The sequence below is a fragment of the Neofelis nebulosa genome, chromosome 2, assembly GCF_028018385.1.
Source record: "Neofelis nebulosa isolate mNeoNeb1 chromosome 2, mNeoNeb1.pri, whole genome shotgun sequence".
NCBI lineage: Eukaryota > Metazoa > Chordata > Mammalia > Carnivora > Felidae > Neofelis > Neofelis nebulosa.
In genome coordinates, this window is record NC_080783.1 from 191488585 (window position 1) to 191514573 (window position 25989).

The following is a 25989-nucleotide window of genomic DNA, read 5'->3' on the forward strand; positions in this document are numbered from 1 at the left end:
GAGTTCGAGCCCCGCGTCAGGCTCTGGGCCGATGGCTCGGAGCCTGGAGCCTGTTTCCGATTCTGTGTCTCCCTCTCTCTCTGCCCCTCCCCCGTTCATGCTCTGTCTCTCTCTGTCCCAAAAATAAATAAAAAATGTTGAAAAAAAAAAAAATTTAAAATGTATAGTACAATAGAGTTTTCCCTAGGGCCTATGTAATCGTGCTTCATTTTCTATTTGATCTCCCCTTGTATAGCAGTTTTCATGTAAATTTTTTCTGGCATGCAATTGGTTTACATTGTGATTTGAGTTTCATAATTAATTGTGCAATGCTGAGTTTTGCCCCAGCAGCTTTCCCAGTGGGAGGTGGATTTTATAAACCATCTCCTGGACCAGCTCACCTTTACATATGGAGGCTTTCTTGAAGGAAAGAGAGAGGTGGTGAATGAACTCATAAGGTCATGTTTTCTTAGGTTGTTTTGAAATTGCAGCTTCATGGGTTAGGTTTATTTTTTTTGCAGTGTTGGAAATGATACCATATCTGACAGGGTAGAGGATCTAACGAAGGACCTACTATATGGATGATTGGTTATACAGATTAAATATAACAACATATGGTATTGATAGGGATTTTTAAAAAATGTTTTTTAATTAAAAAAAAAAATTTTTTTTTTTACATTTATTTATTTCTAAGAGACAGAGATAGAGCGTGAGTGGGAAGGGGCAGAGAGAGAGAGGGAGACACAGAATCTGAAGCAGGCTCCAGGCTCTGAGCTGTCAGCACAGAGCCCGACGCGGGGCTCGAACTCACGAACCGCGAGATCATGACCTGAGCCGAAGTCGGACGCTTAACCGACTGAGCCACCCGGGTGCCCCCAAAATGTTTTTTAATTTAATTTGAGAGAGCGTGCATGCACACGTGTGCACGCGCAAGCAGGGGAGCGGCAGAGAGAGAGGGAGAGGGAGAGAGAGAATCCCAAGCAGGCTTTGCACTGTCAGCATAGAGCCTAACATGGGGCCTGATCTCACAAACTGAGGTCTTTACCTGAGCCGAAATCAAGAGTCAGATGCTTAACCGGCTGAGCCACCCAGGCACCCCTAGATCAGTGTTAATCCTTTTTTCATTATCTCCCACACTCCCAACACATCTAGAGCTTTTTTAGAAATTTTTTTCTAATTGTGCCTCCCTGCCCTCCATGAAATTCAATACTAAAGAATAATATTTCTTCAGGTATGGTACCCCTTGAAGTGTCACACATCATTGTAATATCTAAGGTTTTTGCTCCCTTGGTAATGCACATTCTAGATAAATGAAGTTTATACTTTCAGTATCCAAATATTTTATTTTAAAGCATTTTAATAGAAATCTTTCAAACATTTTTGGAAAACGGAAATATTATGATGAACATTCATTTTTATATTATTTTATGACATAATCCTAGAGGTTGGTCTTTATTATCCTCTCCTTTTATTAATCAGTTTTCTTATCACGTCTCCTCATTTTGCTACTTCTAAACTAGTAATGAGTTGAGAATTGTGTCTTAGTAAGAGTCAATAGGTTCTAATCAAGAGCTTTAGAGTCTCTTCTTTAGAGAGGACTGGAAGACTTTTCATCTTTTAGTTTGAGACTATATTCTAACCTCCAGCTAAGTGAGATTATCTGTTACTACATATTTTCCCTCATAAGTCCTCTTTGAGTGACCATGGTATGGAAAGGCAAGGGGTCTCTATTCTTGTGTTAGAATTTCACACAAGTAGAATTGGGTCAGGAAGGGAAGGATCACTTTCAAGCTAATATGTTGCAATCACCCAGAGTGGTAGAGTATAAATTTGAGAGTTAAATTACTTAGTGCTGCATAACATAATAGATACGGACAGGCTGGATGGTAGCTTAAGAATAAGCATGTGAGTTCTTTCTTCAATGATCTTTGTGCTAGTAGAGTACTAAATTAGTTAGACGTGTTCTTCATTAACTTTAGACGTATTTAAAAAGAAAGTTGATGAGCTGGATATACAACATACTTTTGTAACTGTGGGAAAGGCATCCCAGCGAGACTGGGCTTGTTGGCTTGTAACAGTCTCCCAAATAAGCTCTTTTACTGCTTACCTGAGGGTGAGTGAGTCCCATTCTATCTGTGTAGAAGAAGCCTGTTGTTTCTGAACCTAACTGATTTCAGAAAAGTTAATTTAGTATGTTTAGAAAAATAGTATTATTCTTACTTTATCCTAAGTTTTCTTTAGCATTGTTTCTTTTTTTTAAATATTTTTAATGTTTATTTATTTTTGAGAGAGAGAGACAGAGCATGAGTTGGGGGAGGGCCAGAAAGAGGGAAACGCAGAATCTGAAGCAGGCTCCAGGCTCTGAGCTGTCCGCACAGAGCCAGACTCGGGGCTCAGACTCATCAACCGCAAGATCATGACCTGAGCCAAAGTTGGACGCTTAACCGACTGAGCCACCCAGGAGTCCCAGGATTCCTGCATGGCTTTGGGAGCTTATGCAATGAAAGTGTTCTATAATAAATAGCCTCTTTCCTTGTTTCACTTGAGAATCAGTATTTTCTAATGGTTTTTATGGGTGTGCCCTCCCCCCTTTTAAAATGACTTAGGAGCTTGCAAGTGTTTGAAGAAACGGGAATCTCTCATAGTGAATTTCTTCATCGTCAACACTCAGAGGAAGGTGGTGGTCCCCTTGGAGGCCCTCTGAAGTTCCCTAACCTTTGCATCCTCTGGCTTCATGCTGACCAGACAGGTAAAAGCCCTTTGATGCCTTAGAGTCCATCTGAGATAGAGCTTATTATATTACTATGTAGAAAATACTTAGAACCATGAGTGGCTCGTAATAAGCACTAAACAAGTGTTAGCTATTCATTTAATTACCATTATTCATTGACTTAATGAGGTACTTTGTTCCCTTCCCCTGGGTGTCTGTCTGGAATGGAAAGAAGGATAGCACTGGCAGTAGGCTAAGATAGCGAGGCTGGATAAGATGAGATGGTGGCGTGAGTACGAGACTGCCATCCAGGGAAGGTCTGAAGAGAAAGAGAAGGAAGGCTCTGTAGTAGGAGGTCTGACTCCCTGGATTGGCTGGATGGAGGTTGTATCACTGATTATTCTAGAAGCAGCAGGCCTGAGAAATGGGTATGATAGTCAGTTAGCTAGCCTGATTATGGGGTTTCTTTTGTTTTCTTTTCTTTTCTTTTGCTAAAGATGATCATGCCCTGTGATCCAGCTAGCATTCAGTAAGCTTTCAATGAAATGCCAAGTACACTGCAGAGTACTTGGATTTCAGAGATGAATATGAGACAGGGCCTGTTTTTTAGGAGCTCCCAGTCCAGCGGGGTGCAAACAAGATAGATCCTACATTGTGATAAATGCTGGGCTAGAAAGTGCTGTGAGGCTACAGACAAGGGATGATGAGCACTCTTCTGGGGGCATCCAGGGACCCATTTTGAAAGGTACCCTATGAGCTAGGTCTAGTGTATGTGAACAGTATAGTGTAGCGATTAAAAGCACAGTCTCTGAGCCAGACTGGATTCAGATCCCTGCTCCACCATCTTCTGGCTCTGTGAATTTTAAGGCAAGTTAGTGTACCGTCCTATGCCTCAGTTTTCTATTCTGTAAAGTAGAAATAATGATAATAAAATAATAGTAGTAATACATACATCTTCATTGAAGATTAGATGAAATAATACACACAAAGTGCTCAGAATGTGCTTAACATGCGATAAGCCCTTAATAAATGCAAACTTTTTAGGAAGATAGGAAAAAAGGTTACTGTTACTGCAGGCTGAGAAGTAGCAATGGCAGATAATGTAGAGCATGATGGAAATGATGAAAATTTGTGGTGAAATTAATCTCAGGTGCAAGTTTATAGAAAAAGATAATATTTAATGGATTTTTTAAAATTAAAACATGTATCGCAGTTCAGCATAAAATAATGGAATCTGACTCATAGTGAAGCTGTCTTTGACCTCCACATCTGAATGATTATGACCCCTTACCCTTTGCTCCTTTGTCTGGCCCAGTAGTTCACAGTGTACCTCAGATGGGCTTGGATTAAAGTTTTTGTTCCTATCTAAGGTGTTATCTGAAAGTTCTTAAATGTGAAATAACACCAAGTTAGAGTAACAAATATAATGGAAAAAAGTAAGAAGAGTAAACCAGGGGTCTCACAGCTGCCTCTAAAGTAAACAGTGAATACACATTCCATAATAAAATATTTGTCCTTCCTAATAGTTATAATTGTATGCTTCTCTTTATATAATAAGACACGTGCTTCATTCTGGCTGTTTTATTGAAGTGCAGAGTCTTAAGTATGATAAAAATAATATGAATTATTCTATAATCTTTGGAGTGTGAACCCTTTCTTCCACTTGAACAAATGTTCTTCTTCGTGGCAGCCCGTCCATTCATCGTGTAAGTGTCTAGTGGGCACCTGTGACAGACTTGCTGGTTGATGGGCTAATTTGATTGAAGTTCTAGATGAGCGCTTGGATAAGAGAGTGGATGACATGCTTGCTGCTGGGCTCTTGGATGAACTAAGAGACTTTCACAGGCGCTATAATCAGAAGAAAGTTGCAGAAAATAGGTGAGGATTTGGCTATTACTTTGACCTACTCTCCATCCCTTGCTTATGGTCAAAAGACCATAAATGTACTGGCTTTGGATCTACTTGTTTATTATTAGCCTTTGTCCTTGGCATTGGCAAGGTTTGTTGGAAGGAGGTTTGGTGTACTTGTTAACAGTTGCACTTTCTAATCTGTCAGACATTCTCGGGAGTTAATTTTCAAGGGAATTAACCAGGGAGCTGGTGCGGGTCGGGGTGGGGTGGAGGAAGGTGGTTAGAGAGGCAGGATCTCGGTTTCTCATCTATGAGATGAAATGGCTAGATCCTCTCCAAGGCCCCTGCTAGCTCTCAGATGCAATGGCTCATCTGCTGATGCTCTCCTATTCCCAGCCAGGACTATCAACATGGTATCTTCCAATCCATTGGCTTCAAGGAATTTCATGAGTACCTGGTCACTGAGGGAAAATGCACACCAGAGACCAGTAACCAGCTCCTAAAGAAAGGTGTGAATTCCTCCATTAAACCTAGCCTTGGACATCCTTGGGTGCCACAGTATCCTGCTGGTATGGTCTGAGAAAGAGCTGGGGCCAGAAGAGTCCCAAATGGCCTTCAGCTCAGAACTGAGATTCTTGTCTACCAGGTGTCTTCCAGTGTGCTGCTATGGTTCATTTTCTCTTCTTCTGGGCTGGGAGGGCTTGCCTTTCATCTGGGTGAGAACTTACAGGTTCTTAGATCTACTTTGCCTTTCAGGTATTGAGTCTCTGAAACAGGTGACCAAGAGATATGCCCGGAAGCAAAACCGATGGGTTAAAAACCGCTTTTTGAATAGTAAGTCTCATGTTTTTCCTTATCCCCTGGGTCTGTTTCCAATAGATGTCCTCACCTCGCCCAGAAAAGGAACTTTAGTTTCTGGACCTGTTCTAAGTCTTGGGGACCTGATCTGGGGGAGGGTCCACCGCATAAATGACTGTCTAGGCATACTTTTTTGTAATGTCTCAGAGAACAAATTAAATCTTTCCAGTGAGGAGGGGCGCCTGGGTGGCTCAGTCGGTTGAGCGGCCGACTTCAGCTCAGGTCAGGATCTCGCGGTCCGTGAGTTTGAGCCCCACATCGGGCTTTGTGCTGACAGCTCAGAGCCCGGAGCCTGCTTCCAATTCTGTGTCTCCCTCTCTCTCTGCCCCTCCCCCGCTCGCTCTCTCTCTCTCTCTCTCTCTCGAACAGAAATAAACATTAAAAAAAAAAAAAAAAAAATCTTTCCAGTGAGGAAAGATGTGTTTCCCATGTGTTCCGCCATACACCTTGAACACATGGGTGTTGACTGCAAAACAGGCAAGAGCATAATAGCAACATCTTAGCAGAGTCAGTGCTCAGGGTTGATTTTAGCTTCACATTTTGTACCTGAAGTGCAGTCAGCTTTCTATAGGAACACTCTCCTAATTAAAATGGTTCTGGGGCACCCAGCTGGCTCAGTCAGAAGAGCATGTGACTCTTGATCTCGGGGTCGTGAGTTTGGGCCCCATGTTGGGTGTAGAGATTACAAGAAATAAATAAACTTTAAAAAAAAGAAAAAGAAAAATGGTTCTTAGGCCAGACGAGCAGTGTAGAGTCAGACCGTCACCAGCTCTCCCTGCATCGCCTTCATTTTCAGGTACGTGGTGCTTTAGAATGCTGCAGCCTTAGCTTCAGTTGAAGAGCACTTTTAAGGAACAGGGAAGGAAATTCTTGTTTATTTGACCCTATTCTGTGTCCTTGACGCTAAATTTGGTGCTAAACATATATTTCTGAGCCTGCGGGATAGGTGTTATTCTTTTATTTTTGCAGATAAGGAAGTGGAGGCTTCGAGAAGTTAAATATCTTGCCAAAAACCTGCCAGCTGAATAAGCTGTATTGAATGCAGGCCTGACCCCCCCACCCCCCCCCCCCCCACACACACACACACTGTACTTCATAGCACTCTTCTTGTTTCCTGTAGCTATAACTTTAGCTAGACAGCATTGGTATTGGGCCTCAGGTAAGAAATGGTGTGGTTATGAGCCAAATGGAGATTGATTTAAAAGAGATTGAATACCAGTGAAACACCAACTCTATCTTATAGGCACTTTTTAAATATGCTTCTAAATCATCCCGTTTACCTTTTGCCATTAGACTTCTGCTTTCAGTTATAGGTAAGAACAGCTGAGGCCTCCGCTCTGCTCTTTAGTGTCTCTGAACACAAGCACCTTGGTCCATGTTGTTGACCACCGATCGCTACAGTTCTTTCTCCTGCTCTTGCTCTCTGCCAGACCTCTCTAGCATAGTTCTGGCACCATCAAGCTCTATATACTTCCTTCTCCTTACCCTGTTTTCTCTGCATGACCTTTTAGGTGAATTCTTTGCTTCAGCTAAAATTGAAATTGAATTGCGTCAACGGACACTCACTACTACAGATTTCTAATGCAGCTTCTCTTCTCCCCAGGGCTAACAATTAATCTGTAACAAAAGATGTTTTTTTGTAATGATTTGAAACTTCCTCCTGTGGTAAAGCCACAGTAACTCCCCCATCTCTGAGTCCGGAGGGATTGATGGCCCAGAGCATCATCTGCCCATTCCTCATTCATGTGTATGTCGGCACAGTCCTGGTGCTAGAGTGAAAGGCGCAGCTGCCTTGTAAACCAGGAGCTGAGTGTGATTGGCCGGGGCTAGTCTGCGGGGATATGGTTCTGGCAAGAAGCCAGAGGGATTTCCCCGCCCCAACTTGGCCTTGGACCCAAGCCAGAAATAGCAGCTGGGAGCCGAGAACTTGTTGAAAGGTGCTTAGACAGGGCACAGAAGCCCAACAAAGGACTCAGAGGGGAAAGGAAAATATAGAGTGGCCTGAAAACAGGTGCAGAGCTTAGCCAAGGCCAGGTGTGCTGTGGATGCTGCCTGCACCCTCCTGGTCTCACCTTTCCGTGTGGTGGCAGGTGCAGCCCAGGCCATTTTATGAAGAATCTTATTTGTGGTTGGCACAATCAAAAGGCCAGCACCTGCCAGCCGTTGGCATCCTAAGGACTTTGATGTTTTTGTCCATGGGGAGATGCTCTTTGCCTTTAGGCAACTGACTTAACCTAGCGGTGGAAGGCAATGTAGTGTGTCTATAGATGGGGGAGGCTACCAGCGGAGACCTAACATGGTTGGCTCCAGTGGATGAAACGCCTGTAGCTGTACCCTAGGCGGTCTCCAGTCTCCTCTCCATTCAGAAGTGTTTACCAAAGGATGTTTTCTTGAATACTCCTGTAGATCTGTTTCCTAAAAGAAAGGGGCTCAACTAGTTCAATTTCAAGGCTTTCTAGTTCTCAGATTTAGTGGCTCATTGGCTGATAATTCTTCTGTTCCCGGTCCCCGATTATCAGTATGGTGTCAATGAGTTTCATGAATGCCGTACTGCTGAGGGAATATATACAAACCCGAGATTAGTGCCTGTTCCTCAAGAAAGCTTTGAACTCTCTTGCCACAAGAGCAACATCACTGTAAGATGATAGGGAACTTAGAACAGGCATTTACTTCAAGCTGTTAGTTTATTTACTCCTGTGACGTGCTGTCTTTATATCACTAGAGCTATTACTCCATTCTGTTTTTCTGACTGATCTGGAAGATCCTGTCTCTGGAAGTCTGGATTATACAGCTAGACTTGTTGACTACAGATCAGTGAGCCTTCTAGGTCATTTTTGAATTGCATGTAGCTGTTTGTTCATATTTCTGGTTAGAATGAATGGCATGGTCAGCATGTTTATTCCTTTGGCTCCATATATTTCTCTTGAGGATTCTGGAGTCCTGGGCGCAGAATGGATTGGGTGTCAGAGGCTGACCTGTCACGTCTTCTCTTTGTCATTATTAGGACCTGGTCCCAGTGTCCCCCCAGTCTATGGCTTAGAAGTATCTGATGTCTCGAAGTGGGAGGAATCTGTTCTTGAACCTGCTCTTGAAATCGTGCAGAGTTTCATCCAGGTGATTATTAATCACAGTACTGCCTTTTGTCTGGCTTTCAGAGGGCTTTCCTCAGCTGGCACCTTTGTTGGTATGTCAGGGAACCAAGTTTTCTTTTCCATGGAATAGAGCAGAAGCGCTAGCTGCTTTTAGATCCCTGGAGGCTGTGTTTCTGCTTTCACATTTAGAAAGGTTGTTGCTAAAATCTGTCCGTCATATCTACCTGCTCTCTGGAATGAGAAAAAGGAATCTTGGGAAAATCCCACTCCCCTTAATATCAGAGAATAACATCCAAATCTCTTTGATTCAGTTGCTTTTCCCCCCATCTCCCCCACTCCCCCAACCCTGTTCTTTCAGGGCCACAAGCCTCTAGCTGCTCCAGTAAAGATGCCATGCAATGAAATGGAGAACAAGAGAAGTTATCACATGTGTGACCTCTGTGATCGAATCATCATTGGGGACCGTGAATGGGCAGGTAGAGTCTGGGGAAGGGCATGGAGACATCTGTTAAGGGTGGTTCACAGTGACTTCATGCAATTTAAGGTCTTTGGTAGGTTGAATGCTGGGGTCTGCTTATTAATAAAGGGACGGCCAGATTCCTCTAAGAGCCTAAGTACTCAAATTTCATGGACACTTTCCCATATCTGTGGGAGAGTTATCTGTGTATTCTGAATTTTAAAGGGAGGTCGTATGCCCTCCAACTTCAGCTAGAGTAGATATTTTATACTGAGAGGACTGCAGTTAACTTTCCAGAGCTCCTTTGACTTTCCTGATCCTACCTCCTAGGAGTTTCTGGGCCCTTCATGTTTAGACCTCAGTGCGGGTGAGGTAGGAGTATAAGGGAAGCCAGCCAACTCACCCAGGAGACCCAGACGCAGAGCCAGCTGTGGGGAGGCGGGAGGACGTGCTCCTCCTGAGTACACCCTTTGCAAGCAGGGTCTCTTTGGTAACTGTTAGGGTATTGTGTTGAAGTTGTGGTGATGCTGAGACTGTGATGGAGAGTGTTGAGAGGAGCGGTGGCAGCTGACTGTCCCACACGGATAAAGATGGTGATCGGTGATCAAAGGGTGCTGTCTTCTTTCAAGGCACTCATGACCACCCAGCGGCGGCCCTGCCCTAAAGCTCTCTTTCCCTCTCAGAGCCTGGATCCACCTCTGCCAAAGATTCACACCCGCACTCCCCTGTCCGATTCCTCTGGTCCTCTGGTCAGAGCCCACAAAGGCCCGGGGCCTCCAAGCCTTCAGCTCACACTGTATTTGGAAACTGGTTTAAAGCTCACTCCTTTTGAGCACAGTAGGGCTTGTACTATACCCAGTGGCTGGAATCCTTCTGTTCCGAGTACTGCCTTGCATGGGATTCTCATAGAAATGGGGTTTTCTCCTCATTCCAACCAATAGAATGATTACTTCTATTAACTGGTAACGCTGGCAAAATGAACGCCATTGTCAGAGACTGGGGATGGCTGTGATTTGCTCAAGCAGCAGAAGAAGCCTCGATTGTCGTTGGTTTATAATGATGAAAGGGGAAGAGAAAGAGAGTGTCTGATTGTTTTTTCTAAAGGAAACTTAGTGGTTCGATTTGTCGAATGTCCTTCAGGGATAGCCTTAAAGAAGCAACATTTGTGAGCCTTTTGTGAGCTTAGCTTGTGTGAGCCCTTCTATAGTGCCATCTGTCAAGTCCTTGCTCCCATCCCCTGCTGCCGTGGAGAGCCAGGCCAGAAGCCCGCCTCCCCCCACTTTTTTTGCCTTAGGCTCTAGCTGGAGAATAAAGGTGACTTTTTCCCCCACATAAACTTTTCTTTGACTTCTAACCTCTTCTTTACTTTTTTTTTTTTTGCTCTAAAACCTTTAAAATGATGTTTTTAATATATATCAAAGAGCATTTAATCTAGTCATCTTCTTTTCAAATGCTTCCAAATAAGATTTCCTTGAAAAAGAAAAAATAAAAACAAGGTTGTATGAGTTAGTTAGAGGGTGGGAACAGTCTTTGGGGTGAGAGGTCAGAAATTGATACCAGGAAGCAGTGGCCTTTCAACTTTACTGCTTCTGTGGACTCTCCAAAGGGATCGTCAGAGAAGAATGCTTCCCGTTATCTCTCTGGAGCATTGTGTGCTTGGAGAATGTGAGGCTTGTGAGTTAGTCATTCGAATGGCTTATCTGACCCAGGCATGGGGATGTCAGACCAGGAGGGCAATGTGTGTGAGCAGGGAAGAAGTGGAAAGGACAGCTCTGGGTGCTCGGGGGCTGATGCAGACAAGGACCTGGATTTGGCATTTTTAGCTGAGTGAGTGGAAAGGTAATGTATCTGTAACAGGAAGCCCCATGCTGGAAAAGTGCATCTACAGCCCCGAATCTGGAAAATTGGGGCTCTTTTTGAGCTATAGATGAGCCAAAGAACTTACCTGCTATGTGTCCTTGGACAAAATGTAAGTCCTCTGTGAACTTCAGTTTCATCCTGTATCAAATGAGCTGAATAATACCGTCCTGCAAGATTGCTGTGAGGATTAGTGATGTAAATAAAGGACCCAGCAGGGTATGCTTGATGCTTCCCTTAAAAATGCTAAGCAGCTATACCAGCACATGTGTTGATCCTGTTATTGTTAAAGAAAAGGATTGTATAGTTAATTCTTATGCTTCTAGGATTGATTCTAGAAAGTTCTAAGGAGGGGCACCTGGGTGGCTCAGTTGGTTAAGCATCCAACTTCGGCTCCGGTCACGAGGTCATGATCTTGGGGTTTGCAAGTTCGAGCTCTGTATTGGGCTCTGTACTGACAGCTCGGAGCCTGGAGCCTGCTTCAGATTCTGTTGTCTCCCTCGCTCGCTGCCCCTCCCCCATGCCTGCTCTGTCTCCCAAAAATAAATAAACCTTAAAAAAAAATTTAGAAAGTTCTAATGAATTGTTTTTTTGTTGTTGTTATTGTTTTGTCTCAGCACATATAAAATCCAAATCCCACTTGCACCAGCTGAAGAAAAGAAGAAGATTGGACTCAGATGCTGTCACTGCAATAGAAAATCAGAGTATTTCTCCAGACTGTGACAAAGAGCTTAAAGAGAAAGGATCCCCAGAGCAGAATGAGAAAGAGCTGAAATCCAGTGTTTAAGAGACATGTCCCAGAGCCTTTGCACAGGTAGGGATCCAGTTCAGGAGGGAGGGTTATGTCTGTGTCCCCGTCTGGGCTGAGGAGTGCTATGCAGAAAGCCCCCACCATTTTTTTTCTTCTGTGGTGTAGTTTTTGTTTTTGTTTTTTTAATTTTTTTTTTTTAACGTTTATTTATTTTTGAGACAGAGAGAAACAGAGTATGAACGGGGGGAGGTCAGAGAGAGGGAGACACAGAATCTGAAACAGGCTCCAGGCTCTGAGCTGTCAGCCCAGAGCCCGACTCGGGGCTCGACTCGGGGCGAGATCGTGACCTGAGCCGAAGTCGTTCGCTCAACCGACTGAGCCACCCAGGCGCCCCTGTAGTGTAGTTTTAAAGTCTCACGTTCTCTGTCATGGAAACAGCAGGTCTTGTTAGCTTCTTGTTTGGCTGGTGTGTCTGGTAATGATGATTTTGGGAAGGGATTTTTTTCCCCCTTTTAACCTTAAAGGTTCTATTTTTAAAAGAGGTGCAGATTGTACTTTTTTATACTTGAGGATCTTTCTGGTAATGAACACTGAATTCCCTATATCCCTTTAGAAAGAAGTTTTTATGTCCCTGACTCTGGCTAAAAATATCTCCTTTCCAGATACTTTTATAGATGAAGGAAGTCTTGTGAGCCACAGATCAGGAGTTCTGGATTTGAGTGAATGGCAGGAAAGGACCAGCCCCAGTGAGAAGATTAAGTGAACTCGACCAGTTCTTGGAATTCCACAGAGAAGGAGAGAAGGAGGTGGTCGTGATGTGGTGCTTGAAAACTAAAGACTTCAACATTTGTTGCACTCTTCCTGTGTGATAATTACTGTCACTACTGTCTTTCTATTGGCTTAGGAGTCTATATATTTTTTGAAAGTTAAATAAAGAAAAAGTTCCCAAGAGTCTCTTTAGTGCTTAAAAAATGTATATTCCATGTCTAGTTTATACACAGTAGGCTGTGTTATCAACATGATAGCCTTTTCTCAGTCTTGACATCCTTCATATGTTCGTGCTGTCTATTCATTATTTAGTAAATGTTTATTGAGCACTTAGTATATTCCTGGAAGACCTCTGGAGAGGGTCTTTTATTGAAGATTTGTGATTTCCAGCAACGTTGAGTATATGTATGTATTTAGTATAAAATTAAGTATGTTTGTGTTTACAGTTCAGCAACATTGATTATGTTCACAATGCTATAAAACAGTCACCTCTGTTTCTAAAACTTTTTCATCACTCCAAACAAGGCGTATCCATTAAGCAGTAACTCCACTCAAGTAATATTTTATTTGTTAAGAATCTGCCATATGTGAGGCTAGAGGGAATACAGAGATAAAATGAGACGTCATTCTTGCTTTCAGGGAGCTTTGTTCATACTGTACAAACAGCCAGTCTAGGGAAGAGAATATCTAAAGGCCATAAGAGGTGTGTAGAATTGCACTTAGGAGGGGAAAGGGTGGTGTAAGAAGGAGCATTTCTGCTGGACCTTAAAAGCAGTTCTTGGGGTGGCTGTGTGGCTCAGTCGGTTAAGTGTCCAACTCTCGATCTCAGCTCAGGTCATGATCTCATAGTTTGTGAGTTTTGAGCCCCATGTCTGGCTCTGCACTGACAGTGTGGAGCCTGCTTGGGATTCTCTCTCTCCCTCTCTGTGCCCTTCCCTCTCTCCCCCACCGCCCCCCCCCCAACATAAATAAACTTAAAAAAAAAAAAAAAAAAGCAAGTCTTGGTTAGCCATGCACAGGAGGAGAAGGTAAAGAACTATTGAACTTGATTGACTTTTTTAAACAGTGCTGAACTCCATAGCCTCACCTACCTTTTCCCCCCCTTCTAACAATTTTTAAAAGTTTTAACTTTTTCACTAAATTTTGTTCCAAAATTAAAATGGTATAAAAAGGGGCGCCTGGGTGGCGCAGTGGGTTAAGCGTCCGACTTCAGCCAGGTCACGATCCCGCGGTCCGTGAGTTCGAGCCCCACGTCAGGCTCTGGGCTGATGGCTCGGAGCCCGGAGCCTGTTTCCGATTCTTTGTCTCCCTCTCTCTCTGCCCCTCCCCTGTTCATGCTCTGTCTCTCTCTGTCCCAAAAATAAATAAAAAACGTTGAAAAAAAATTTTTAAAAAATAAAAAAATAAAATAAATAAAATAAAATGGTATAAAAAAACATTCATTGAGAAATCTCACTCCCGTCTCTATCCCCTTCTCCCCCAATCCATAATTACTTTATTAGTTTCTTATAGCTCTCGAGTTTTTTTAATGCAAAAATGAATAGATACAAATATATATTCTTTTCTTCCTCCCCTTACCCAAAAAGATAGCATTTAGCACATACTGTCTTCATGTGTCACCTTACCTGTTGGCAATATCTGGGTGTGCATGGATTTCTCCTGCTGCTGCTGGCAGGTTTCTTGTTTGGGGCCGTAACCACCTACCCTAGAGTTCCCCAGTTAACCCCCAGCAGGGTTCACCTACCTTGTATACTGAACTTCATTCAGATGCCAGTGTTTAGGCCCAGACCAGCCTCTGAGGAATTCTTGAGGTATGGCCAGCCCATTCCTTCAGTCAGCAGGTTCCCTGGGACTTACTATGTCCCAAAGCTTGGTGCTCTGCTAGACTCAGGAGGTACAGGGGTGATCCAGGTCCACACTGATGAAATAATCACAGAATTACAGCGGGTGTACACAAAGGACACTTGCTATAAGAGCAAGTAATCTAATCTGAGGACCTCCCCGCCGGCCCCTGCCTTGGTGCGGGGGAGTGTGCGCCTGTGTTGGGGGAAGGCATGTGCTGAGGCACGTGGTGTGGCACAGCAGGACACTAGGGCAGGAGTCAGCCCAGGCCTGCAGATATGGTAGCGTGTGACCTGGAAAAGCTGGGGTTCTCCACGTGACTTGGGCAGCTTCTCTTCTCCCTCCTTGCCCACTCCGTGGGATATCCTTGGGCCCCTTGAGTTTTATTGAGCTTTACCCATTTTTAACTGCTTTGAATTTCGATAGTTTTTTATAGTCAAAGAAATTATCTTTGTATCCACCCCATGTTCCTTTTTTTTTTTTTTTTTTTTTTTTGAATTTTTAAAAATGGTTTTGGGAGAGACAGAGCGCAAGCGGGGCAGGGGCAGAGAGAGAGAGGGAGACACAGAATCCGAAGAGGCTCCAGGCTGTCAGCACAGAGCCCGACGCGGGGCTCGAACTCACAGACTGCAAGATCATGACCTGAGCCACCCCGGCGCCCCACCCCATGTTGTTCTTTACACTAAATGAACATAGTATAATTTTCCCAATCAGTTTTTTATTAGCTACTTCAGGAGCTAACAAGGCAGGAAGCCACATGTCCCCACTGGAAGTGGTGATGAATACTTGACTGTGGGTCAAGCAAGACCAAGCTTTATATACTTTCTCTTCTCACACAGCCCTGGGGTGGGGTGGGGTGGGGGATGCTATTTCTCTTCCCATTACCCGTGGGGGAAGGGGCTCAGCACAGGAGCACAGCCAGCCAGCCCCGGAGCTGGAATCCAGGTGAGGCCTTCACAGCACTGTTAAACTAGCTGTTTTTAGGAGGAGACTTAGTCACTGAAATGCACTTCACTCAAGTTGCTAAATATATTTTAAAGCTTTAAAAGTTTCAGTGGAGAAGCAGGAAAAACTAGTTTTCATAATCCTACCTCAAAAAGCCTTTAATCCTTTCATCTGAATGAAGTACCTGGAGGAACTCATTGCTATCTCTATGGCAATCGGAAATAAGGAATTTCTTGAAAGAAAACATCCAAGTGCCTAATATTTATGAAGTACCTACGACACTTAAGGCGCTGAGGTTGTGCCCACTGTCCCTATTCTTAGAAACTATAAATTCAGCCGGACGGAACTCCTTCCCCATCAGGAGAGAGCTTAGGGAAGAGGAACACTCACGGGAAACCAGCCTGGTGCCCTGGTCTGAGGCACTGCACTCCGGTAGATTTCCCCTTCTCCGCCTGCTACCTTCTGAATGACTTTGCTGTTGAGTGTAGGGAAGGAAAGTAGTTCCTCCTAGTGATTGTCCTAAGTGTAGAGATGAAAGGATCCTTGGCACCTTCTTGTGCACATGGGGAAACTGAGGCCCCAAACATGGATGTTCCATTGTCACAGCAGGACAAACTTCAGCTTCCCTCTCCTCTCTCACTACTACCAAGTCTCATTCCAGATCTCATTTGAGAGCTGGAAGGAACCATGGAGACTAGCCCTGGGCTATTTGTTCAGCCCGGAGGGAGGATGAGGAATGCCATTTTGTACCATCTGGCCTCAGCTGATCCCCAGACAAGCAGAGCCATTTAGTTCAGGTGCTCAAGAGTCCCTAGTCCACAGCAGTGCTATCTAAATGGCTTTGATAATTAATTCCAACACTCAGCAAGCTATTAGGTCCATCTACCTCTGTTGGTAAAAAGGTTTTTCCCTGGTTTTATTGAGATAAAATTGACGCATAAAGTAAAAATCTTGGCAAGGATTCACACTTCTTGTAGTTTAGGCAATGCTGCTTTGAAGCGGTAGGAAATACTCTGAAAAGGGAGCTGGATTCTTAGTCTTTACAATATTTTGCTTGATGGGGCCCCTGGGTGGCTCAGTCCGTTAAGCGTCTGACTTCGGCTCAGGTCATGATCTTGTGGTTCGTGAGTTCAAGCCCCACGTTGGGCTCTGTGCTGACAGCTCAGAGCCCAGGGCCTGCTTCAGATTCTGTGTCTCCCTCTCTCTCTGCCCCTCCCTCACTCACACTCTGTCTCTCTCTCAAAAATAAACATTAAAAAAGATTTAAAATATTTTGCTTGGTTTTCAGGACTAAGCAAGGAAACAGTTCCGTCTACACGGTTTGATCCTTTGTAACCCTCAGTAACTCTTTGTATTCTTAGCCTCAGTTCCCACAAAGAGGATTTTTCCGCTTAAAACACAGCACAACATTAGAAACAAAACAAAAAACACTAGAAGGCAAGCTTTTATGAATGTAGTAACCTGTCTATATATTCCCAACATCTAAAACGTCAAATATTGGTTGACTTAAGTGCATGAAAGGATAAAAGCTAAGTGGTTCTCTACATAAATGATCTGCTTTAATCATTAAATAGCCTTTAACCAGGATGAAGAAAACTTGAGTTGGTAGCCACAGGAAAGAATTTTCATCATTTGATTATCACCTGCTTGGGCGGTTAGGGCTCTTTTCTAAAAAGATGGCTAACTAGTCACTTGTAAAACTACCGTGAATACGTACAAAGGAAGCTGCATGATTGTACTGGTTAGAATAAAAGGCTAAGCTACTCTAACAAAGAGACTCAACAATGCGGCGGCTTAAAGAACAGAGAAGTTTGTTTCTTTTTCACATGAACAACTCTCACGTAACATTTCTGAAGTGCACCATCCAGGTCAGTGGGACAGCCGTGCTCCCAGCAGTCATTCAAGGACATGGGTTCCTTATATCGTGTTGCTTTTCCATCCTCAGGGGGGCCATTGTCATCACCTGCGTGATTGAAACTGGGTCATCACTGGTTGCAGGCAGTGAGAAGGGGAAAAAGAGCGTAGAGGAGACACCCGAAACCCTAAGGCCTACACCCTGCAGTGGCACGCAGGCTTCACACTTTTCGCTGGCAAGAACTTAGTCATATGGCCGTCTACACTACCTGCAACGGCCGCTGAGACATGTAGTCAAGCCGTGAGCCAAGAAAAAAATGGGAGAGCAGATTTGGGTGGGCAAGTTGCAGTCTCCACTAAACACATACTTGTTATTGTGGAAAGAGCACCGGACTCCAGGCTGGTGTAACTAATTAGCTCTGATATCTTGCTGGGGGCAAATCTCTCTATTTCCCCATCTGTGAGGTCAATGAGCTGTATGAGCTGACTGCTGAACTATTTCAAAAAAAGTAAAGCTTGACAAAAATCTTGGCTGGTGAGATTTTTAAAGACAGGTTGAAAAAAGCGTAAGGAAAGAGGCTGAGCCGCGGAGGGCCAATGGCCAACACTCAAGATGGTGGGGAGGAATGATAGGGTTTGGGTGACATTGTGAAATAAACCAACTACGGGCTGTCGCTACTTCTAGACTTCTTTTTATGTGGAAAAAAAGAAACTGCTATTTGTACCTGCAGCTGAGCTCTTTGCTATCTAATATATTGTCTCTGTGACCTTTGGAAAACGGCTCAAGCAGCCTGGGCTTCCTCATATATAAAATGGAGTTATTAGCTCCATTCCAGAAGACATCGTGAGGTTTAAATGAAGTCCTTTTGAAAACAGCATAGTTGTTGCCATTTGCTGGGCAATACAGTGTCCAGTAAATGGTAGGTATAAATTGGATTTATTTGCTTCACTGTGGAAAAATTGTTAATGCTACTCAAGGGTTGGTTCCCGGAAGTTGTCAGGTCAAGCTCTGACTTAAAACTGATTAGTTTAGTGGCCGATAATGCTAATGGCCAAAAACAGTGCCTCAGGCATTATCTGTCACCCAACCAGTGATTAGTTGTTGTTGTTTGCCTGTTTTTTTAATTAAAAAAAAAAATTGTTTTAAGTAAACTCTACAGCCAATGTGGGGCTCAATCTCACGACCTCGAGATCAAGAGTCAAACGCTGTGTGGACTGACCCAGCCAGGTGCCCCTATTGTTTTTTTTAACGCATATGATTTCTTCATGGGTTAGCTCATTTACTTGAACTGTGTTCTTCATCTGAAATGCTCTTTTCTGCTGCTTTTTACTTGCAGCTGAACACTTTCCTATCTGACATATTGTCTCTGTGATCTTGGGAAAATGAGCTCCTATACATCTTTGAAGACCCAAATAGGATATCCTCTCCTTAGACAAAGCTTCATTGGCAACTCTCAGGAGGCTTAGTTTCTCCTTCTTCTGGGTTTTCATAGCAGGTTTGTCTTTCTTTCTTTCTTTCTTTCTTCTCTCTCTTCTTTCTTTCTTTCTTTTTCTCTCTTTCTTCTTTCTTTCTTTCTTTCTTCTTTCTCTTCTTTCTTTCTTTCTTCTTTCTCTTCTTTCTTCTTTCTCTCTCTTTCTTTCTTTCTTTCTTTCTCTCTCTTTCTTTCTTTCTTTCTTCTTTCTCTCTCTCTTTTCTTTTCTTTCTTTCTTTCTTTCTTTCTTTCTTTCTTTCTTTCTTTCTTTCTTATCTCTGGCCAATGTAGGCCTCAAACTCATGACCCCAAGGGCCAGACAGGCTTTAAGTACTTTACAAAGAACTCATTTAGCCCTCACAGCAGCTCTGTGACGGAATAGGGTCACTGTTGTTATTAGCCCTATTTTGCAATTGAAGAAACTGAATGAAAGAGTTAAGTGATTTTCCTGAGGGCCAGCTGGGGTTTGAAACTAGGTGGGTGGCTCCAAAGTCTGTATTCTTACCCACCATAGTCTTTTTTAAATTTATTTTTATTTTTTAAGTTTATTTATTTTTGAGAGAGAGAGAGAGAGAGAAAACGAGTGGGGGAGGGGGAGGGGGAGAGGGGAGAGAGAGAATCCCAAGCAGCCTCCATGCTAATAGTGTGGAGCTGATGTGGGGCTGGAACCCATGAACCGTGAGATGAAGGCCTGGGCCTAAATCAAGAGTCGGATGCTTCACCAGGGGCCACCCAGGCGCCTCTATACCCACCACATTCTTTCACCACCTTACTCTGCCACAGCCCATTCCATCTCTGGCTCCGATTGGAGAGTCAATTCTGGCAAGATGTCAGTCCTATTTTGAGACAGATGTGGGACATACATTGGGTTCCCGGTGGATATTGAGGCTAGTTCCTGCAAGGCACGACTTCGTGTCCAATCATAAACATGGCTGCTTTTCATTGAGTTCTTGCTGTGTGTCAGGCATTGTGTGTTAAGCACGCGCATACCTTATTGTGATTCCTTAAAACAAATGGACAAGCAGAGCACCTGGGTGGCTCAGTCAGCTGAGCTCCTGACGCTTGACTTTGGCTCAGGTCATGATCTCACGATTCGTGGGATCGAGTCCCACGTCAGGCACTGTGCTGACAGTGCAGAGCCTGCTTGGGATTCTCTGTCTCTCTCTCTCTCCCTCTGCCCTTCCCCCACATGTGCCCTCTCTCACACACACACACACTCTCTCTCTCAATAAATAAATAAACATTAAGAAAACATTTTTTTAAATAAAATTAAAGATGGACAAGGTAATTATCCCCCATTTTATAAACAGGCATATATATTAATTTTGCTCACTGGTGGCTGGCACATAGTGGACACACGGTTATCTGCTGAGTTTGTAAAGTACTTAAAGCCTGTCTGGCCCTTGGGGTCATGAGTTTGAGTTCTAGAAAGAAAGCTCTGTGAAGGCAGGGGTTTTGTCCATTGTTCACTGTCTTATCCCTGGCACTTCCAAGAGGGCCTGCTGCTGGCAACATTTGTTAGGCCAGGATTTGAAGCCAGTTTGGGCTGACTCCAAACCCGTGCTCTAACCACTGCGCTCCTTCTCTAAGGGCATTCCTTTAGGGCTATTTATTTTAAGATTTTATTATTATTTTTTAAATAATCTCTACACCCAACGTGGGGCTTGAACTCACAACCCCGAGATCAAGAGTCACATGCTCCCCTGACTGTGAAATGCCCAGAGTCTAAGAGACCTCCAAAAACGAACCACCAGAGTCCAGAGTCAAAGCTAAGCAGCAAAGGTCATTTATTGCAGGTTCGAACCTGGACCTCTGCGCCCTCGTTGCCGGTGACGCCGAGAGGTCCTGAGAGAGGTTTTTACACCCCTTTTATAGACAGGTACAAACAAGTCATGGGGAAATCAGGAATTTTCCACAGTTACAGAGCTGCGATTGGTTGGTGTTTAAAGTTGGACACTTAACAGTATTCGATTGGTTCCTGCCTTTAGGTCAGACCACAACCAGGGGTACGGGTATCACAATGATTGATCAGAAATACACAGATGTGCCAGGCAACAATGATTGATCAGGAGTACACGGATGTGCCAAGTAACAATGGTTGATCAGGAATATACGGATGTGCCAGGCAACAACGATTGATCAGGAATACATGGGCACGCCAAGCAATTGTACAGAAGCGGAACAAGCTGGTTAAGCTTGGTTAGGTTTCAGTTTCCCGTAACTTAAGCTTTTAAGTTTTAATTTTCTCAGGCCTCTCAACTGAGCCAGCCAGGCATCCCTAGGGCTTTTTAAGTGCACAAATTATTTATATCCCAACTAGTTCTAAGAAGGAATCAAGAAAAGAAAAAGCAGACAGGATTCCTGCAGAAGGAACTCTTCTGCTAAGCTGCTTATTTTAGTTAAGACTCATGGTCACAAATGAAATCAGCCAGACTCTAACTGAAGCAAAAAAGGTGACTCGGTGATAAATTTACTTAGGTGTCTTCTCAGATTCGAAGACAGAAAAGCCCCAGGCGTTACCAGTGCTACCTAATCTGATGCTGTGGAGACTCCTGTCTCCCTGCACACAGGCCTTCTCTACATGGCGGGAGAGAAATCAAGGTTGCCAGGAGCACCTGAGCTTTACCGCTTAGGGCTTTTACATCAGAGATTGTGCCCACTCTTTCTCTAAGTTCAAAAGTGCCAGGACATCTTACACCCATTAGGATGGCTCCTAATTTATTCATTCATTTATTTACTGAGGGGGCGGTGGGGCAGAGAGAGAGAGAGAGAGAGAGAGAGAATCCTAAGCAGGCTCCTCCCTGTCAGCACAGAGCCCAACTCGGGACTCGATCTCACTAACTGTGAGATCAAGACCTAAGCCGAAATCAAGAGTCTATCAACCAGCTGAGCCACCCAGGTGCCCCAAAAAAGGAATAAACAGTATATGATTCCACTTATCTGAGGTATCTAAAGTAGTCAAATTCACAGAAGTAGAGAGGAGAATGGTGGTTGTCAGGGCCTGGAGAGAGGAGGAAATGTGGAGTTGTTTAATGGGTACAGGGTTGCAAGTTTGTAAGATGGGAAAGTTCTAGAAATTGGTTGTGCAAGAGTGTGACATGCTCAGCACTGCTGAACTGAATGTTGGAAAATGGCTTACGATCAAGGGTGCCTGGGTGGTTCAGTCAGTTAAGTGTCCGGCTTCAGCTTAGGTCATGATCTCACAGTTTGTGAGTTTGAGCCCCTCATCAGGCTCTGCGCTGACAACACAGAGCCTGCTTCGGATTCTCTGTCTCTTTCTGTCCCTTCCCTGCTCACACTCTCTCTTTCGAGAATAAGTAAACATTAAAAAAAAAAAGAAGAAGAAAATGGTTTAAGATCATAGATTTTATGTTACCACAATTAAAAAAAAGAAGGGTGCCTCAGTCGGAACTGAGCGTGCAACTCTTGATCTTGGGGTTGTGAGTTTGAGCCCCATGTTGGTTGTGGAGATTACTTAAATCAATAAATACCCATTTTTAAAGATATTTATTTTGACAGGGAGAGCCCAAGAGGGGGAGGGTCAGAGAGAAAGAGAGAATCCTAAGCAGGCTCCCTGCTGTCAGCATAGAGCCCAATGCAGGGCTCGAACCCATGAACCGTGAGATCATGACCTGAGCCAAAATCAAGAGTCAGATGCCTAGTGAACTAAGACACTCAAGCACCCCAAATAAATGGCTTTAAAAAAAAAAAAAAAAAGAGTCCCAGGAAAGGGATTCATTAGCCTAGATTGGGTCTGGTGCTTATCCTGAGGTCCATCAACTAGGCTAGGGATGCAGTTTTGAAAAGAATAGGGCAGTTCCCATGGAAACCAAATGGATGGAGTGGTGGTGGAGTGATTCCAAGAATCAGGGTGTGTGGGGTGGGAGGGGAGCACAACTAGAGAGACAAGCAGTGAGTATCCACTACTGAGTTATTGCCTTCTAGTCAGGCAGACACTTTTCTCCTAGCAGCAAGGGTGATCTTATGCTAAGTCAAAACTCCACCTGGGCAGCACTTGCTATTATCATCAGACATGTCCTAGTCACTTCTTACAGATTTATAGCTCAGTATGGTGTTATGTATGTTTTTTTTTTTTTTTTTTTTTTAATATTTGAGAGAGAGACACAGAGACAGAGCATGAGCAGGGGAGGGGCAGAGAGAGGAAGACAGAATCCGAAGCAGGTTCCAGGTTCCAAGCTGTCAGCACAGAGCCCCACGTGGGGCTCGAACTCGCGAGCAGTGAGATCATGGCCTGAGCCGAAGTCAGACGCTCAGCCGACTGAGCCACCCAGGCGCCCCGGGTTTTAACAAAGTTACGTACCTCCTTAGTCCTTGCTAAAAATCTTTGAAGTAGGTTCTGCAAGGAGGTAACAGACTCATGCTATTTAAGTGACTTAATGTAGAATTGGGGTCAGTTCAGTCATAAGGGACTAAAAGCCAATTTGAATTAATTTAGATATAAAGGAAGATTTATTGGCGCATGGAAGGACAAGTCGAACAAGGAGCCCCCTTTGAAGTGCACCTCAGATACAGCCGGGCATCAGGAGCCGCTGCCGTCAGGGACCCCACACCGTCAGCCCTGACTCTACCCCTTTCTCTTCTCTGCGTGTTGACTTCATTTTTTTCTCCATGCAAACAAGTTTTCTTCAGATGGTCACTGGAAACTGCCACACGTCGCATCTTAAAGCTTTTCCCCCCAGCAAAGAAGCAGAGCTGACTCTCAAGCTTAAAATTCCAAGGGAGAGGGCACCTGGGTGGCTCGGTCCGACTTCAGCTCAGGCCATGATCTCACAGTCTGTGAGTCTGACCCCTGCATGGGGCTCTGCGCTGACAGCTCGGAGCCTGGAGCCTGCTTCAGATTCTGTGTCTCCCTCTCTCTCTGCCCCGCCCCCACTCTCTCTCTCTCTCTCTCTCTCTCAAAAAGAAATAAACATTAGGGGCGCCTGGGTGGCTTAGTCGGTTGAGCGTCCGACTTCGGCTCAGGTCATGATCTCGCTGTCCATGAGTTCGAGCCCCGCGTCAGGCTCTGCGCTGACAGCTCGGGAGCCTGGAGCCCACTTTGGATTCTGTGTCTCCCTCTCTCTGTCCCTCCCCCGCTCATGCTCTGTCTGTCTCTCTCTCTCTGTCAAAAATAAACATTTAAAAAAGATAAAATAAAATAAAGAAATAAACATTAAAAAAAAAAATCCCAAGGGAAGACTCCCAGCAGACTGAATTCTGTTGTTCCCCCAGATTTCAGGAGAGCCGGTCACCTAAGAACATGGCAACTCCCTGTAGAACGCTATGACTAGTGTGGCACCTGGCTGGTTCAGTCGGCAGAGCATGTGACTCTTGATCTCAGGGTTGTAACTTTGAGCCCCATGTTGGGTGTAGAGGTCACTTAAAATCTCAGGGCGCCTGGGGGGCTCAGGTAAGCATCTGACTCTTGGTTTCGGCTCGGGTCATGATCTCACAGTTTCATGAGTTCGAGCCCTGCATCGGGCTCTGCTGGCAGTGAGGAGCCTTGCCTGGATCCTCTCTCTCTCAAAATACATAAACAAACTTAAAAAAATGAAATAAATTCTTAAAAAAAAAAAAACAAAAGCAGAAAAAACTATGTGACTAGAAAGAATGGGGCTGCAGGAAAGACAGTTTTTAAGAAGGGGGAGGGGTGGGAGATTGATGCCGAGTGGACCCAACAACAGGTGTCCATCACTGCGACCCAGAGCCAACAAGTGGCATATTAGGGGACACCCTGAATCTAGTATAGCCCTCAGTGGCACATGCTGATGGGTGAGTACTTGCCACACAAAAGGAAGGCCCAGTCTCTGCAAGGCCCGGGGACAGTGCATTCTCGGGTGTGCGGCTGGACCAGCCCCTGAGTCACCAGACGTGGGGTGATGAGCCATCTGAAGCGAGATTTAAAGGAAATCATTTAGGCCCTATGCCTTCTGCCTGAGCTTCCTGGTTCATGTTTGGGGATTGAGGGATAAAGACCTTTGTATAACTGTTATTGGTGGCTTCGCAGATGCCTCTGTGTCCTACTCAATGTGTCTAGTGAGGTAGAGCTGCAGGAAAACCAGAGGTCTCCTGACAGCAGGTGGAAAGGCCAGCCCACCCTCCCCAAACTTTCACGGAATCTTCATATGAACTACCTTCTTGATAATAACACTCCTGGATTTCTGTTGTTTTAAATGTCAGCATGTAAAGGGTGCATGGAATTCAGGGATCATCTGGTTCTATTGTTTTCAAACTTGCTTTGGCCATGGATCCTCCCCCCCCCCCCCCACCCCAATCAAGTAGCAACCTTACCCAATCTCCTAATACCTAACATAGATCGAAGCAGAGTGGCTTGGGGTCTTGGCGGGTCACAGGGACCTCTGGAGCCTCTGACTCAAGTCTTTTCCTCTGTAGAACACACTTTTGAAAACCACTGATCTAGATTAGCCATTTGATTTCGCAGATGGGGAAATCAAGGCCCAGGGAGTTAAGCGGGTCACCCACAGGAGCACCAATAGTAGCAGAGCTGACTGGAACCCCGGTCTCTGGCTTAGGGGTCGTGCCCTTTCTCGAATCAGGCCGCTTCTAGCTGTTTTGAAGGAGCACTCCAACAAAGTAGTTGTGTTTTTCTTCACAGTAGGTGCACAATACTTTCTTCAGGCGGACGAGCTGAACTAACAGGAAGGCAAGTAAGGGTCATTGGGAGCCTCATCTAATAAATAAGAGCTTCAGAATCAGGAACGTCTGTTTGTTGATTTATTCAACAGACAACGATTGCTTGCTGTTCACCATTCTAGGTGCTAGAGATGTATCAGCAAACAAGACAGTTCCTGTCTTCAGAGAGTTCTAGTCTTCCATGCCATTTCCATGGGTGTGACAAATACTATTAGAGCAATGTTCAGGAAACACACGTGATCGTACCTGACCCCGGTCAGAGGCCTAGGAAGGCTTTCTGGGGAAATGGCATCTAAGAAAACAGCAGAAAAAGTAATGGGAGTGAGCCAGGTAGGGGAGTGTTAGGGGAAAAAGGCTGGAGAGTTCTGTAGGAACCAGGTCATAGAGGGCCCTGTAAACCCTTAACCCTGAGATAACAACATCAGATGTGTTTACTGGAGAGGTGAGTCTGGGGCCATTCAGAGAATGAATTGGCTGGAGACAGCCAAGAGGCAGACAGATGGCAAAGTATAGCAGGTAGAATTTATGGGACTTGATGTTTGGTTAAATATTGGTGGTGAGGGAGAGGTTAGGGGTCAGGAATAAGGCCCGCTCGGGTTTCTCACCCAAGCGGTTGATTGATGGTGGTTCCTTTGGCCAAGATGGAGGGCACCGGAGGCAGGGCAGGACTGGGCCTCGGGCAGAGGATGAGTTCACTTTGGGACTTGTTGAGATTGAAGTGTCTGCGGAGAAGCCTAATGGAAAGTAGTAAGGAGCCGGATATTCAGGTTGAGCCCAGTGAGAATTCTGGGCTGGAGATAAAGATCTCTAAGTCATCAGCACTGATGGTATTTGAAGCTGTGGAAGATGAAGTCACTGGGTGTGTAGGGAGAAGAGAAAAGTCTAGAACAGAGTTGGCG

At 44.6% G+C, this 25989-nt stretch overlaps 1 protein-coding gene across 8 annotated transcripts in view; it reads left to right on the plus strand.

Annotated features, from left to right (window-relative positions):
• Positions 1-12506, plus strand: part of TRIT1 (tRNA isopentenyltransferase 1) — a 44109-nt gene extending 31603 nt beyond the window's left edge. For 4 of the 8 annotated variants that reach the window (XM_058717916.1, XM_058717921.1, XM_058717917.1 and 1 more), the window contains 9 exons: positions 2586-2728; positions 3300-3434; positions 4456-4567; positions 4937-5049; positions 5297-5374; positions 8403-8512; positions 8849-8966; positions 11422-11618; positions 12218-12506. In XM_058717916.1, coding sequence (XP_058573899.1) covers positions 2586-2728; positions 3300-3434; positions 4456-4567; positions 4937-5049; positions 5297-5374; positions 8403-8512; positions 8849-8966; positions 11422-11591 — 979 coding nt within the window. In that variant the 3' untranslated portion in view covers positions 11592-11618; positions 12218-12506. The other 4 variants (XM_058717919.1, XR_009258211.1, XM_058717920.1 and 1 more) reach the window with 4 other exon arrangements.
• Positions 12507-25989: the final 13483 nt, after the last annotated feature.